Source organism: Calidris pugnax, unplaced genomic scaffold (genome assembly GCF_001431845.1).
Source record: "Calidris pugnax isolate Ruff unplaced genomic scaffold, ASM143184v1 scaffold1, whole genome shotgun sequence".
Taxonomy (NCBI): Eukaryota; Metazoa; Chordata; class Aves; order Charadriiformes; family Scolopacidae; genus Calidris; species Calidris pugnax.
This window is the reverse complement of record NW_015090800.1, coordinates 1670703-1684201: the sequence shown is the minus strand read 5'-3', so window position 1 is coordinate 1684201 and position 13499 is coordinate 1670703. Positions and strand designations below refer to the sequence as shown.

At 41.9% G+C, this 13499-nt stretch overlaps 1 protein-coding gene across 1 annotated transcript in view; it reads left to right on the top strand.

The window, feature by feature from the left end:
* PIK3C2G (phosphatidylinositol-4-phosphate 3-kinase catalytic subunit type 2 gamma) overlaps nt 1-13499 on the top strand; it is a 240142-nt gene that overhangs the window by 1145 nt on the left and 225498 nt on the right. The window contains exons 2-3 of the mRNA XM_014937275.1: nt 2340-2492; nt 10807-11563. Coding sequence (XP_014792761.1) covers nt 10904-11563 — 660 coding nt within the window. The 5' untranslated portion in view covers nt 2340-2492; nt 10807-10903. The remainder of the gene's footprint in view (nt 1-2339; nt 2493-10806; nt 11564-13499) is intronic.

Below are 13499 nucleotides of genomic sequence, written 5' to 3'. Positions count from 1 at the left end.
AGCCACCTCTTAAGGCCATTGTGCATGGATACTAACTCCTTCTCCTTCATCTTCCCCTGAGGTATCCTTCAGCACAGTCTTCTCTTGCCCTCTCTACCTTGGGCCTCATTTCCTCCTAGTTCTAAGTGTAAGATTTCACCTCTGATGTGAAGCATCAATTTACTCCTGTGCTTGAGAGGAAGATGGAGCAAGGTGTGGGGAGGCCAGAGGAGCAGAAAAAATATGGGTTGGCTGGGCTACTCAGAATAGTGCAAGACAGAACAAAAATCTAAGTCATGGCTACTGCAATGGGGATGAGTACCTTTGGCATCATTGGTTCATAAGTACAAAAACATCATTAGCAAAGACCGGCTGGAACAGGCCCAGCGGAGGGCCACGAAGATGATCAGAGGGATGGAGCACCTCTCCTATGAAGACAGGCTGAGGGAGCTGGGATTGTTCAACCTGGAGAAGAGAAGGCTCTGGGGAGACCTTAGAGCGGCCTTTCAATACCTGAAGGGTGCCTATAGAAGAGCTGGGGAGGGACTCTTTGGCAGGAAGCGTAATGATAGGACAAGGGGAAACGGTTTTAAATTGGAAGAAAAAAGATTCAGATTAGATCTCAGGAAGAAAGTTTTTACTATGAGGGTGGTGAGACACTGGAACCGGTTGCCAAGGGAAGTTGTGGCTGCCCCATCCCTGGAGGGGTTCAAGGCCAGGCTGGATGGGGCTTTGAGCAACCTGGTCTGGTGGGAGGTGTCCCTGCGCAGGGCAAGGGGGTTGGAACTCGATGATCTTTGAGGTCCCTTCCAACCCAAACCATTCTATGATTCTATGATAAAGCTATGAGCAGGCTACTACAGGACCTGACACAGCAGAGAGTAGTTGCTATTGTAAGAATAATCTGTGTAGGAACCTTTGATGGGGAAGGTGTTTTGGGGTGATAGATGAAGCTGCATTCTCCGCTCGGCAAGTATCTCTTTGCCAGCCATTCATTCTTGGGGTGGTGTAATTGTGGTGGAGGGCTGCTGTGAGCCTAATTTCCATGTAGCAGTTTGCCGAAATATGTTTTATTGCAGGTAAGCAATCCCTTTGCATTATTTATGGGAAAACTCAAGTAAATTATTGTTGGCTTTCATGCTGCAGGTAAAGTTTTAATGAAAACAGTAATGAATGCTTTGCTGGCATGCATAGGCAGCCTAAGTATGCAGCCAAATTAGCTATCTAAGCAGATGCTTTATATCCTGAATTGCATATAAGGAATGCTGTTCAGTTGGTTTAAAAATTATATATACACTCACCACCTTTTTTTTTTTTGTAAAAGCCATATGGTTGGTTTGTTGTTTTTTGTTAGTTTTTTTTAAGCAAGTGTTTCAGTTGTACTGTGAGCAATTACGATAGTAAAATTAAAGTCAGAAGAAAGAGGTAAGAAGCTACCCATGTGCAAGAAGTTCAGGGAAAATTGAGAAATGCTGCATTATTTAAGATGTTGCAGTACTGCAATATGTGCACTGTTGCAAACGTAAGCAAAGCATCCTTGTAGAAAGGTGAATGGAGAAAAGGTTGATGCTGTGTAAGTAAGTTAGTTTTGGCTTTAGATGCCTGTATTTTTACGCTTAAACAGTTCTTAATTTGTTTTCTTGGATAAAGACAGAAGAGCTGATTCAGATGTTATATTAGGTTCTCAATATCTAATAGCTTATAGTATCATATATACTGGTTTATAATATAAACCTCGTATAAGGTTGTATAATTTCACTGGTTTCTGAAGGTACCCGTGGCATCAATAAGAGAAAAGGACTCAATCCTACTAGTTCATCTGAACACCAAACAAGCCACTCAGCTGACGTGTCACGTGAACCAAAGGTCCACACACAGCAAAATCCAACAAGGAGTGCAAGTGGGTCTTTATTACCATTTCCCCTCCCCTCTTGTGTGGTGACTTAGTAGCTGAATTCAAAGCCATATTTAAGTTGAGTCCTCTTCAAGGCAATTATAATATTGTGGTGACTTAGTAGCTGAATTCAAAGCCATACTTAAGTTGAGTCCTCTTCAAGGCTTATTATAATATTAACAGCTCCCTGTGGCAGCATGGCCAGGCTAATACAGTAAAGTTGCCCTGGCTCTATCACTCTGGCTCAGACCTGCCAGAGTGGTTGAGCTCTGTGCTCTGGGGTGTCCTCTTCTCTCCTCCTGCTCTAGCAAATCCACGCACCACAAACTGCAAAGGGAGAGGGTCTTAGGAGTGGCAATGAGACAGCTCGCTAAATTTTCCATAGGAACAAGCCTGCTGTAGTGGCTAAGGAGTTTGTCTTAACAGTGTGCTAGTATCTCAAGAGTGTGTTTTTATATTTGTACAGTCTATGATATGAACAGTTTCTGGAAGGTCAACAAACCCTGTTGAATACACTGGAATGACCAAGCTGAATGTTACAGAAAGCCATTGAGCAGGTACACCGGACTGAGGAAAAGAAAAGAGTGGGACAAGAAAACAGTGGAAAAAATCACAGAAGGTAAGAGAAATGGAAAAAAAAGTGAAATTTATAAAGTCATATAAACAAAGGCTTTGGCTTCAAGCACTCCTCAGCTTTGGGATGTTTGACTCTCAGCTGAAACTTGTGGGTTGACTTCTCTTCTGAAGCACTTAAGCTCTTTTTTTGTGTCGCTTAGAATTCGTTAGGCATTTATATGTATGCACACACATATATTAGTCTTTTAGAGAGAGATCTGTATATACATATACACATATATTTGCGTATACATGTGTGTCTAAATACATACATTTCTATATAAACATATATGAGAATGCGTGTGTACATGCGTATATGTATGTATAAAAATCTGCCTGGTTGTCTTATTTTAGCTCTACATTTTAAGATGGTTGTGATAAGACTGTTCTCCAATTAATTTTCCCAGCAATTTCATTTTTTTTAAAGCTGGAGTAATTACTTCTCCCAGAAACAAGTCTGCTAAAGACTGCTGTTCCTTTCAGAGGATCAAAGTACAAAAGATGTTCAAATAAAAGGAGAGATTAAAATCCGTAGTCTCCATTTAGTCATGGCTGGCTTTGCAGTCTGTGCTTGCAGACTGTGGAGGTTGATCTTTCACAACAGCCTATTTCAAACCTCCGGAGGGTGTTGGTAACTTAGTAACTTCGTATATTATATGTAGGTGTCAGCAGAGCCTGTGAAAATGTTTCCTATGTAAAACAAGGTGTTTTCTATTTTTTTCTCTTGGAAAAGTGAAACTGTTTCTCTCCCCTTCTCTTCTCTCTCTCTCTCCTTTCCCTGACTTTTTCTGTGTGAGTAAATAGAGGGTAAAGAGTCCTTCTTGCCCTTTACAGCAAATATCTCCTTTACTGATGAATCATTTGACAATGACTCAGCCACTGTACTGGGTTTGTTGCAACTCTTATTTTCTTTGCCCAACAGCATCTACTCTGGGTTTTACTAAACAGGTAAGAAAGCACAATCCCTACTTGATGAAGCTTGTAAGTGAGAAAGAAACGAGGGCCTGTAAAACAAAGAAACAGAATCACAGAATCTTCTAGGTTGGAAGGGACCTTAAAGATCATCTTGTCCAACCGTCAACCTAACTGACAAAAATAGACATCCACACAACAAACAAGGAGCATCATCACTAAACCAGACCTCCCAGCACTACATCAACCCGTCTTCTGAACACCTCCAGGGATGGTGCCTCAACCCCCTCCCTGGGCAGCCCATTCCAATGGCTGAGAACCCTTTCAGGGAAAAAAATGTTTCCTAATATCCAGCCTGAACCTCCCCTGGCACAACTTGAAGCCATTTCCTCTTGTCCTGTCGCCTGTGACTTGGGAGAAGAGACCCCCACCTCTCTACACCCTCCTTTCAGGGAGTTGTAGAGAGCAATAAGGTCTCCCCTCAGCCTCCTCTTCTCCAGGCTGAATAACCCCAGCTCCCTCAGCCTCTCCTCATAAGGCTTATTCTCCAGACCCCTCACCATCTTTGTTGCCCTTCTCTGAACCCGCGCCATCTCCTCAATGTCTTTTTTATGGTAGGGGGCCCAAAACTGGACACAGTACTCAAGGGGAGGCCTCACCAGTGCCCAGTACGGGGGGACAATCACCTCTCGGGCCCTACTCGCCACGCTGTTCCTGATACAGATTTTTTTATTATTTTTTTTTTAGCCAGAGTCCTGTTCATTTACTTAAATACAATAAAATCTTGATGTGTTTTCACCAGCACATGGAAGAGCCCTGTTGTACCTATGTAGCTTTTGCTGATACCTTGTCATCACCCTGGCTCAGCAGTACTTGGGAGCACTGATTCACGAAAAGTAGTGTCACACCATCTTCAAGCAGGATCTCAACACTCATGAATCTTTCCCATAAAGAGGCAAGATTTCTGACAGGGGCCATGTTTGTCAGAGATGATGATAGACACGATGAACGTTCCCTGCAGCCAGACATAAAGCTTAATTGCCCCTGAGCCTGACACAGTGATCTCTGCTCCTTGCCTCACAGTTTTGGGGAGAAGACAGTAGATGGCACTGGAGAATAGCGGCAGAGCCGGCCGGATCTGTTATGAAATGGAGCAGTTTCCTCACTGCCTCTCTGTTTAGCCAGTTTTCTGGCCCCACGGATTGCTGAATGACTTTGCTACGTTCCCTTTGCAAGCCTGTCATTACTGGAAGCCTCGAGGCTCCCAAACGCAAGGGTGCGATTTGGGAAAGCTCCAAACTGTGTGTGTGAAGCAACACCGGGAGCAAAAGCCGAAGCTGAGGATGCTGCGTTTCATCTTGGGGTGTGTTAGAGAGACTGTTTTGCCAGCTATTTGCTCACAGCTTTTTTATCAGAGCGAGCTGGTATGAGCACGCTCACGCCTGGCTAAATCAAATGCATGATTCCACCAAGCTGGTGAGGGGCCTGGAGAACAAGTCCTATGAGGAAAGGCTGAGGGAACTGGGCATGTTTAGTTTGGAGAAGAGGAGGCTGAGGGGAGACCTCATTGCCCTCTACAACTACCTGAAAGGAGGTTGTAGAGAGGCAGGTGTTGGCCTCTTCTCCCAAAGGACAAACGACAAGACCAGAGGAAATGGTCTGAAGTTGCGGCAAGGGAGATTTAGATCAGATATTAGAAAGAACTACTTTACTGAGAGAGTGGTCAGGCACTGGAACAGCCTGCCCAGGGAGGGGGGGGAGTCCCCATCCCTGGAGGGATTTAAGAAACGTATAGACATGGCTCTTCAGGGCATGCTCTCGGGCCCAAGGTTATTGGTTTATGGTGAGGTGTTCAGTGTGGGGTTTAGTTGATTTTGGTGGGCGTTTGGTGTGGTGTGTTTTGTATTTGGTGTTTTGTTTTTTGGTGGTTTTTTTGTTTTTGGGTTTTTTTTTTTGTGGTTGGACTCGATGATCTCAGAGGTCCCTTCCAACCACTGTGATTCTGTGATTCTGTGATTCTGTGATTCTGTGATTCTGTGATTCTGTGATTCTGTGATTCTGTGATTCTGTGATTCTGTGATTCTGTGATTCTGTGATTCTGTGATTCTGTGATTCTGTGATTCTGTGATTCTGTGATTCTGTGATTCTGTGATTCTGTGATTCTGTGATTCTGTGATTCTGTGATTCTGTGATTCTGTGATTCTGTGATTCTGTGATTCTGTGATTCTGTGATTCTGTGATTCTGTGATTCTGTGATTCTGTGATTCTTCTTTAATGTGAATGAGGTGTAGGCTCCTGCCGGTTGGTGGAGCCGCGAGAGTATCTAACGGAAGGCAAGGAGGCATCCCGGGGAGTCTCCAGTTTTCTTTGTGTCTAGAGATTTTGTCCCACATGCCAGCAAAAGAGGAGGAGACAATTCTTGGTAGTGCTAGGAGGAATTAGGGTAGAAAGTGACTCAGCAGTTTCCTCCCTACTGCTTCAATGGGAAACAGAAAACAGAAAAATAGTGACTGCTTTAAAATCCTAATAAAATCATGAAAGTGTTCAGAGTTTCCCAAGAAAAACCTTCATAGCCTTCTCCTGGAAAACACTGTGCAGAGAGAGGGGGATGTGTCCCAGCTCAGTTTGTATTACACATACAGCCTCCTCTGATTCCTTGGGAACACGAGCTCTTCCCATGCATATTTCCTCTGTTTCCTCCATCCTCCTCCTTTTACAGTGCCCAGTCACTAATGAAGAGATGAAGCAACATCACGCTGCCATAAACTCTGAAATGGCAGCTCCTAAAATTGCTGTGTTCCTCTCTCCCAGGATCGCTTCCCAGTAATCACTGGTAATGACTACGGTGCAGCACAAATGCCACCAAAGAGTTTGTGGAGCAAGTTGACATTTTAAGGGTTGGAGAACGTATGAGAAAAAAATACATCACCTTTCACCAACTGAAATAAGTTCTGTCCTTGGCTAACTGCTTTTAAATTACAATGACATCACTGACAGCTTTTTGCTCTACTTTGAAGGGCAGACTTTTTCCTGTAATCCTTTATCAAATTATTACTTCATTCAGTTTATCAGATGTATGATATCTGAGATTAATTATTAACTTTAACTGCTTTATCCTAATCTGTTCAGTTTTATGGCGTGGCTTTTTATAACTGAAGTATTGTTTTGTTGATACTGACTCCCTCACTGGTTTTGAGGCTATTTTCCTGCCTGTGACAACCTTGGAGTTGACTGGGATTAGGATTTTTGTGTGAATTCTGAATAGCCACTTCAGTGGAGCAGTTTGTACCTTTTTAAGGAATGGTATGAAGCGTGAAGGCGACTGGTCCCTGAGGGAACTCCCTCTGCCTTGTGGCTGGAGCAGCCTCTGCTGCTCCCTTTTATGGAGGGTCCTGGGCTCCTTGAGGTCTAGGAAGATGTTTGTCACCAGTGCTGTATTCACTCCAGCTCTTCAGCAGGCTCTTTGCAGGGGGGAAATCTTCATCAGACTTTGGGAAATATCCCAGCATAAGGGAGGTTCTTTCCCCCATTAGACTGTCTAAGCCCTGCATACCGAGGAGCCAAATGCAGAAGCCCTTTCTGCCCTGCAAAATTTGTACTCTCCCCCTTCGTGAGCAGAGCTAGGAGCATCCTTCAGAGCATGACCCACCAGCACAGGTAGATGGGAAGCTGCATGAAGATGGAGTAGAGTAAAAGGTCTGAATCCTGTTCTTGTGCAGAAGTCTGAGGCAAGTCTTTCCCTTGGAGAAGTTGTCTTGTTATTTTAAGCATGTTTGATACTTGTACTGAAAGCGTGAGATCATCTACCACCATTTTTCAAAAAAAAAAAAAAAAAAGAGAAAAGAAAGAAGGCTGCGTTCCCAAATTGAGAAAGGGAACAGATAAGGTGTTAACATTTTATTGTTACTGCTGTTTGAAATTTCCCTGAAGGAAGATGTGGGAAAGAATCATTACCTCAGGAAACCGGTTAAACGAGAAGGAAAGCTTCTGACGAAAGAGTTACACCCCCTTGATACTGAAAGCACATAGGTCATCTGAATGTGTCAGGAAGACAGTGTGTCTGTGAACAGGAAGGCAGAGGAGACTGTCTATTCCTCTAACAAATTATGTGTTTCAGGTAAGAGGTTGCAACAAATATTCTTACTGCTTAGCAAGCGGCCCGATCGCCTCCTCCTGGGTTCTGGTAAAAAGGGAAAATCGATCCAACGGTGTGCCAAGGTTTTATACCAGACTGCATGTGTGTGCTGAAGTAAGGAAACTATTTCCATGTGCTTGGACGGCAACAGCAATGTTGTGATCGTTGTGTGATGCTGTCAAATCTCTTGATCTGTAGTGAATATTTTCCAGTATTTGTTGGGATTCTTCCTGAAACCCCCCCCTCTCCCGATCCCAGAACCATGTGATTATGTGAAGGCATGGTTGTCATTTAAAAGGAACAGGAGGGCTTCACAGCTGTAGGAAAAAAAAAAAGCCAAACGCTCCGAAATGTCCATTCAGAAACCACAAGGCAGATACAATTAATCTAAAAACTTCACTTTTTTTAAACAAATGCATTATAAATTTTGCTTCATGATTGATTTTTGAAAATTCAGCGTTATCGTTGCACTTGGCGTGATTCAAAGGGAGAGAGAGTGGCTGGCAGAGAGCCAAATCCTTTCCTGAACTTCATATGCTGTTTGGAAAAGGATCAGGAGCCCGGCCCAAGTCCAGAGCTTAGTCTTATTAACCCAACTAGCAGGTGAGACTTAAACCACTGAGATTTACAGCGTGGCATACTGAGTTTCCACCCTAAATGGTTAGTTTTAAGTGTAAGCCTGTCTAAAGGAGACACGGTGCTACAGACAGTGCTGTATGAGTGGCTGCTCTCTGCCGGGATCCAGGCTGGGAGGGGGACCCCACTGCATCCTGCAGGCTTCTCCTTGTACTCCTGTGGACTTCCCAGCCCAACTGAGGAGAACAAAGGAGCAGAATGCACAGACCAGCCTTAGTCACAGCTAAACTGTCTGTTTTTAAAGACTGGTAGGAAACAAGTCCCCTCAAGATGGAGGGGAGCAGATTTAGACTGGAGATGAGGAGAGGGTTCTTCACTGTGAGGGTGGTGGAGCACTGGAACAGGTTGCCCAGGGAGGTGGTTGAGGCCCCTTCCCTGGAGATATTCAAGGTGAGGCTCGACGAGGCCCTGGGCAACCTGGTCTAGTTGGGGGTGTCCCTGCTGACTGCGGGGAGGTCGGACTAGATGGCCTTTGGAGGTCCCTTCCGGCCTGGGCAATTCTATGATTCTATGAAAGCAATACTTCTCCTGAGCAGTATGGAGAGTGCAGGAGATAAGCTTTCATCTACAGATACATAGAGTTGCCCTCCATTTGTGTGTGAATATTTGCCTGTTGGAGAAATGTGGGAGGCTACACGTAAAAAAAAAAAGCTTTAGTGGTGAATAAGCAAGGTTAGCTGTTGGATGTTTACGTATCGTTATAAACAGAATTTATTTGAAATTTAAAGAACACATTTTAGAAACAGTTGAAAGGGTGTAAAAGGTGTTGTATTTTCTGTGCCTCAATTATAGCCTTCCAGGTAGCCAAACTTTATTAAGGAAGATGGGGCTGGAGGGAGATACCATTTTTTTTATCTTTTATTTTCCCTGAAACACTCCAAGACGGAAAAAAAATAGCTGAAGATGGTATCTTTCTTGATTTAATGGATATATTCTTTTCTTCCTTGTTTTCTTTCTTTTATTTACCTGCGGTAGAAGTGAGAAACAGAGTAAATTGTAAATGAGGAGAGCTTAATAAAAAAAATTTTTTCTCGCTATGCTTATTAATTTTTTCTGCAAAAAGGAAGTCATCTTAATCAAAAAACGTAGTGAACTTCAGGATTCACTCTGAGAGAAAGGTGCAGGTTCCATAATGGAAGTTCACGATTAGATCACCATTCAAAGTGATATGCATAATTTTGGTTATCTGGCTTAGTGTAACTTCACAAAATGCTTTTTCTTTTTCATTACAGTTAAAGGAAACCAAAGCGTGCAACACGTGGAAGAGTAGTTCAAAAGAGTAGTTCAGCCTGTAACTTGGAGATTTCATTTCGGCCTATTTAACTTTTCATTTCTCTTCTCATTCCTCACTGTGGGTGACAGAAGCCTGTGTCACCTAGAGTTTGACTTCAAATGAAACAAAAATAAATAAAGTTGTGATGAATACCTTCTGTTGTAATATAGATTTTCATCGCAAGGCGCTATTATCTAAACTAATACAGTATAGATCTTGGGGACATATTGTAAAAGCTATTTGTGGAGCTAAGCCTTAGCAATTTCTGAGCACACTTTTTATCTCAATAGCACTTTTTTTTTCCCTGCTAGGGAATAAATTTTTTTTATTGAATTATTAAATCAGATGTTTCTATTTCTTTTATGTGATAAAGCACCCAGCACAACTGTGTACTTTATGTAGTATTGCAATTCTGTGTCATTTGTGTGTTTAGGCTACATCTGTATCAGTAAATGAAACAGGCCAAGGCCTTGAGGGCAAGCAGCCCAGAATAGATTTTGGGTTTAGAATTAAATTCTCTTCTTAAACAAGATACCCTCATGCCTACTGACAGCAGTCTCCAGTATGGGCTGCCCATTTGAACCGTAGGATTACTTGGCACGTGCCAAAAGCTTATCAGGAAATTTGTGAGTAACAACAAGAACGATGGTGAGCTTCTGCAGAAGCTCGTGCCCTTGCCTGTTAGTTTACTTAAAAAAAGATACAACATCAGGCTTTGAAAATATATTTATGTTTTTAAAAACAAAGAAACAAAAAAGGTTGAAATTGACTTACTTATGTTTATTTTCCATATCCAAGCTTTTGGGGTGTAGTGTTTGAATATTAATCGCAGATCTGTGTCTTCCATGTTCTTTGACTTAACTTTCTTCACCTGCTTACAGTAGGGTAAAAAGTGGTAGAATATGAAGAAATTTAAGGCACAAAAAAAAAGAGGAAGGCGTTAATGAAACTGCCAGTAAAGTGACCATTAATAGGAAGCTTTCCTGCCTGCTTGTTTTAGATTTCTGCATTGTGTGCTATATGAGCGTAAAAATAATGGAAATAATACAGAGATTTTCTGTAGTCTTTGTCAGAATTAGTATCTTAGTATTTAGATCAATTGTTTCAGGCGATCTGTTGCTTCTATTAGGAGTCCAGAATATTATTATTATTATTAAATAATAGTAGTAATAAGAAGAAGTCTGCAAATAAGGATCAGGTAAGAGAATATTCATATTCAAGCTCCAGATTAATAAAACATTTCCACCCTATGGAGAAAGCTCTAAACCAAAAAAAAAACCACAAACCAAAACCAAAGAAATGTACTGCTTTCATTATACTAGATATTTTGGAGTTTAACTTTTATTCTGTGTTTCATTTCAGTGGGTATGTAGCTCCAGTCCTGATCATTACTCTCTTGACCTTGGAGCTGTTGAAAGACTTCCCAGAGGATTAATAACACCAAAGAGAAGAATTGGCCATGGCCTACTTCGGGAATGTGCCTTTCTCAGGCAATGAATTTTTTCAAGGACAGGCCGGGGACCAAGCATCTTACCCAGTGTACCATTCTGGTTCTGCTGGACAGGTCTGTCTAGGATTTGATCAAGTAGTTGATGAAGTCAGCAATGAATTTTTCTTTTATGGTTCATCACATTCACATCATCATGAAGAAATTTTTTTCCCAACGGACGTCTTTGGTCTGAATGTGCCTGACCAGCAGTTTTGTGGTCAGCCTCTCGTTGCTTACGGGGAACTTTCCCCTGGAAATCATCTCTCTCACTGGCAGCAATGCACAGCGTCTCCAACAGTTGGCTTCAGATCTTCTTTACTATCTGATTACAGAAACTTCTCCCTGGTGGATCCCTACCCCTACAGTCAAGAGAGAGAACTCTACGGAGGGAATAATACACGTCCAGTCACAAATGTGTTTGATTCAAGTGTGGAAAGAGGCAACACAAATCTGAATTTTCAGATAGGCTTTGACAATATTGATGCTCAATGTCCCATCTTCGTAGACAACTATCCATTTGGGCAAGAAGTTAGAGATGAAAGTGGAAATGGTGAAGGTTGTTTAACTGATGCTTCCAGACGATCTGACATAGGACCTACCTGGCCCAGCAGCTCTGGAAATGACGGAGAGGTATTTAAATTTCCTCATATTAACAGTACTTAAAGTTCTTGATTCTTGTTTGTGTCCTTGCACTTTGTGTATTCACTCACGCCAACGCAACACAGATTAGAAGCAGTTGATTCAAAGACCTTATGAAAAATAAAACATTTGTGCCTTGGGGGAAGCAAAAAGCTTTAGCTTCTGTAGAGAGTTTTTGTCATGTGTCTTATTATTCAACTGGCCAAAAGCAACTGTGAGAATTCTTATTCACTTCTTATTTGGTCTTTACGACTGCCAAAGATAGAGATGCAGGGAAGTGTCAGGTACATTTTACAGTAATTGTGTAACTTGATTTCTTGGCAGTCAGAATTTCCCACAGTATTTTTTGTATCTTTTCAAGGAGGATGCCCTCAAACAAACAGTACATGATTAGTTAAGAGATTTTTATACAGTATGAAAGCCTCCAAGCATCCTCTTCCTTTGATTCTAATATCAGAAGAGAAACCAGCAGACCATAAAAAATGACTTTTGAAAGGAAGGTGCCTACTCCAGCTCACTAATGAGGATTTTATACTGGCAGAATCTGTCTCCTACCTGTTTCCTGTTTTAGCCAACTTATGCTTAAAATGTCAATGCATTTCTGCAACCTGCCTATTAAAAAAGCCCTCATTTTAAAGTAACAGGGGCAGTTCCTCACCTAGTAGGTGCTCCGGTAGGCTCATTTCATGGCTTATTGAACAATGAAACCACCATAGAGAGATAAATACAGAAATGTAGAGTAAGATGTGTTTGAAGAAGTGGACAAATCTTTATGTTCTGATATGAAACCTGAGATTCAACATAACAATACATTATGCTGAATTTCTTCTTCTGTTGAGCCAAATGGATGTCTCAGTGTCTAGTTTGGCTGATGTATCCTGATCCCAAGAGATGAAACATACCATGTTCTGCCTTCACTATGTTCTGCATGCACTTATGTGGGCATATATAATTATTTTCTAAAAATAGACATATCTACTATTAACTGTGGAAGCTGGATCCTATGACACACACTCTGTCTTAAACTGTCTTTTAGAAGCAAATACTTTTATCTTTTTTTCCTCCTTCCATCAGGTGTTCATAGCTCCATTAGTGGCTTCGCTTTTTTTAATAACAATGTCTTATGGGACTCTCATGATTCTCTCTGATGTTGTATCTCTCCTCATTTTTTTTTCTTTCAAAATCCTGACATAGAGAAGGAAAAAGAAAATTATAAATCCTCCCTTTCCTCTAGTCCTTGTTAGCATTCTGAATCATTATAGGAATCCTGAAATAGCCTACAGGATCCCTCTGTACCGTGAATATTAAAAGACAGTTTAGGTTCACTTTCTGCTTTTAACTCCTGGTGATCACAGTATCATGAAGCAAAGGGGAAGAGACACTTGATTGGCTTTTTCTATGTCTGTGAATGGGGAGAAGAACAGAGGTAAACATCTGCAGACCTAGACAGATGGCGAGGCGGTGGGGGAGGGAGAGGGAAATGTATCTGAGGACAAGAACTCTTAAGACTAATCCTGGGTACCACATTTTGGAAGTTCAGTAGCAAATACAAAAGAGGGAGGGGATGAACAGGTGGAGAGATAAAAGGCTATTGTTGCTTTTTGTGTACATTAGGAAAACTAAAGCATGCTGACATCACACTGACAAGAATAAGCCTTCTCATGAGAAAAGTAGAAAATAGTGGGTTACAAATGAGCAGGAGGAGGTTAAACTGTGGTATAGGAAGAAGAGGTGCTAGAAGAAGCAGTCATATAGGAACAGTCACAATCGCTTCTGTGACAGAGAAGAGAATTATAGGGGAGGAAGAGAAAAGATGAGTGAGTCAAGGGCAACTACAATCGAATGTGTGGGAGGATTTGATTAAGTCAGGGAAGTATTTGAGCTGTTTAGCTAGAAGAGGAAGGAATGGGAGAGAGGAGAAAATTGA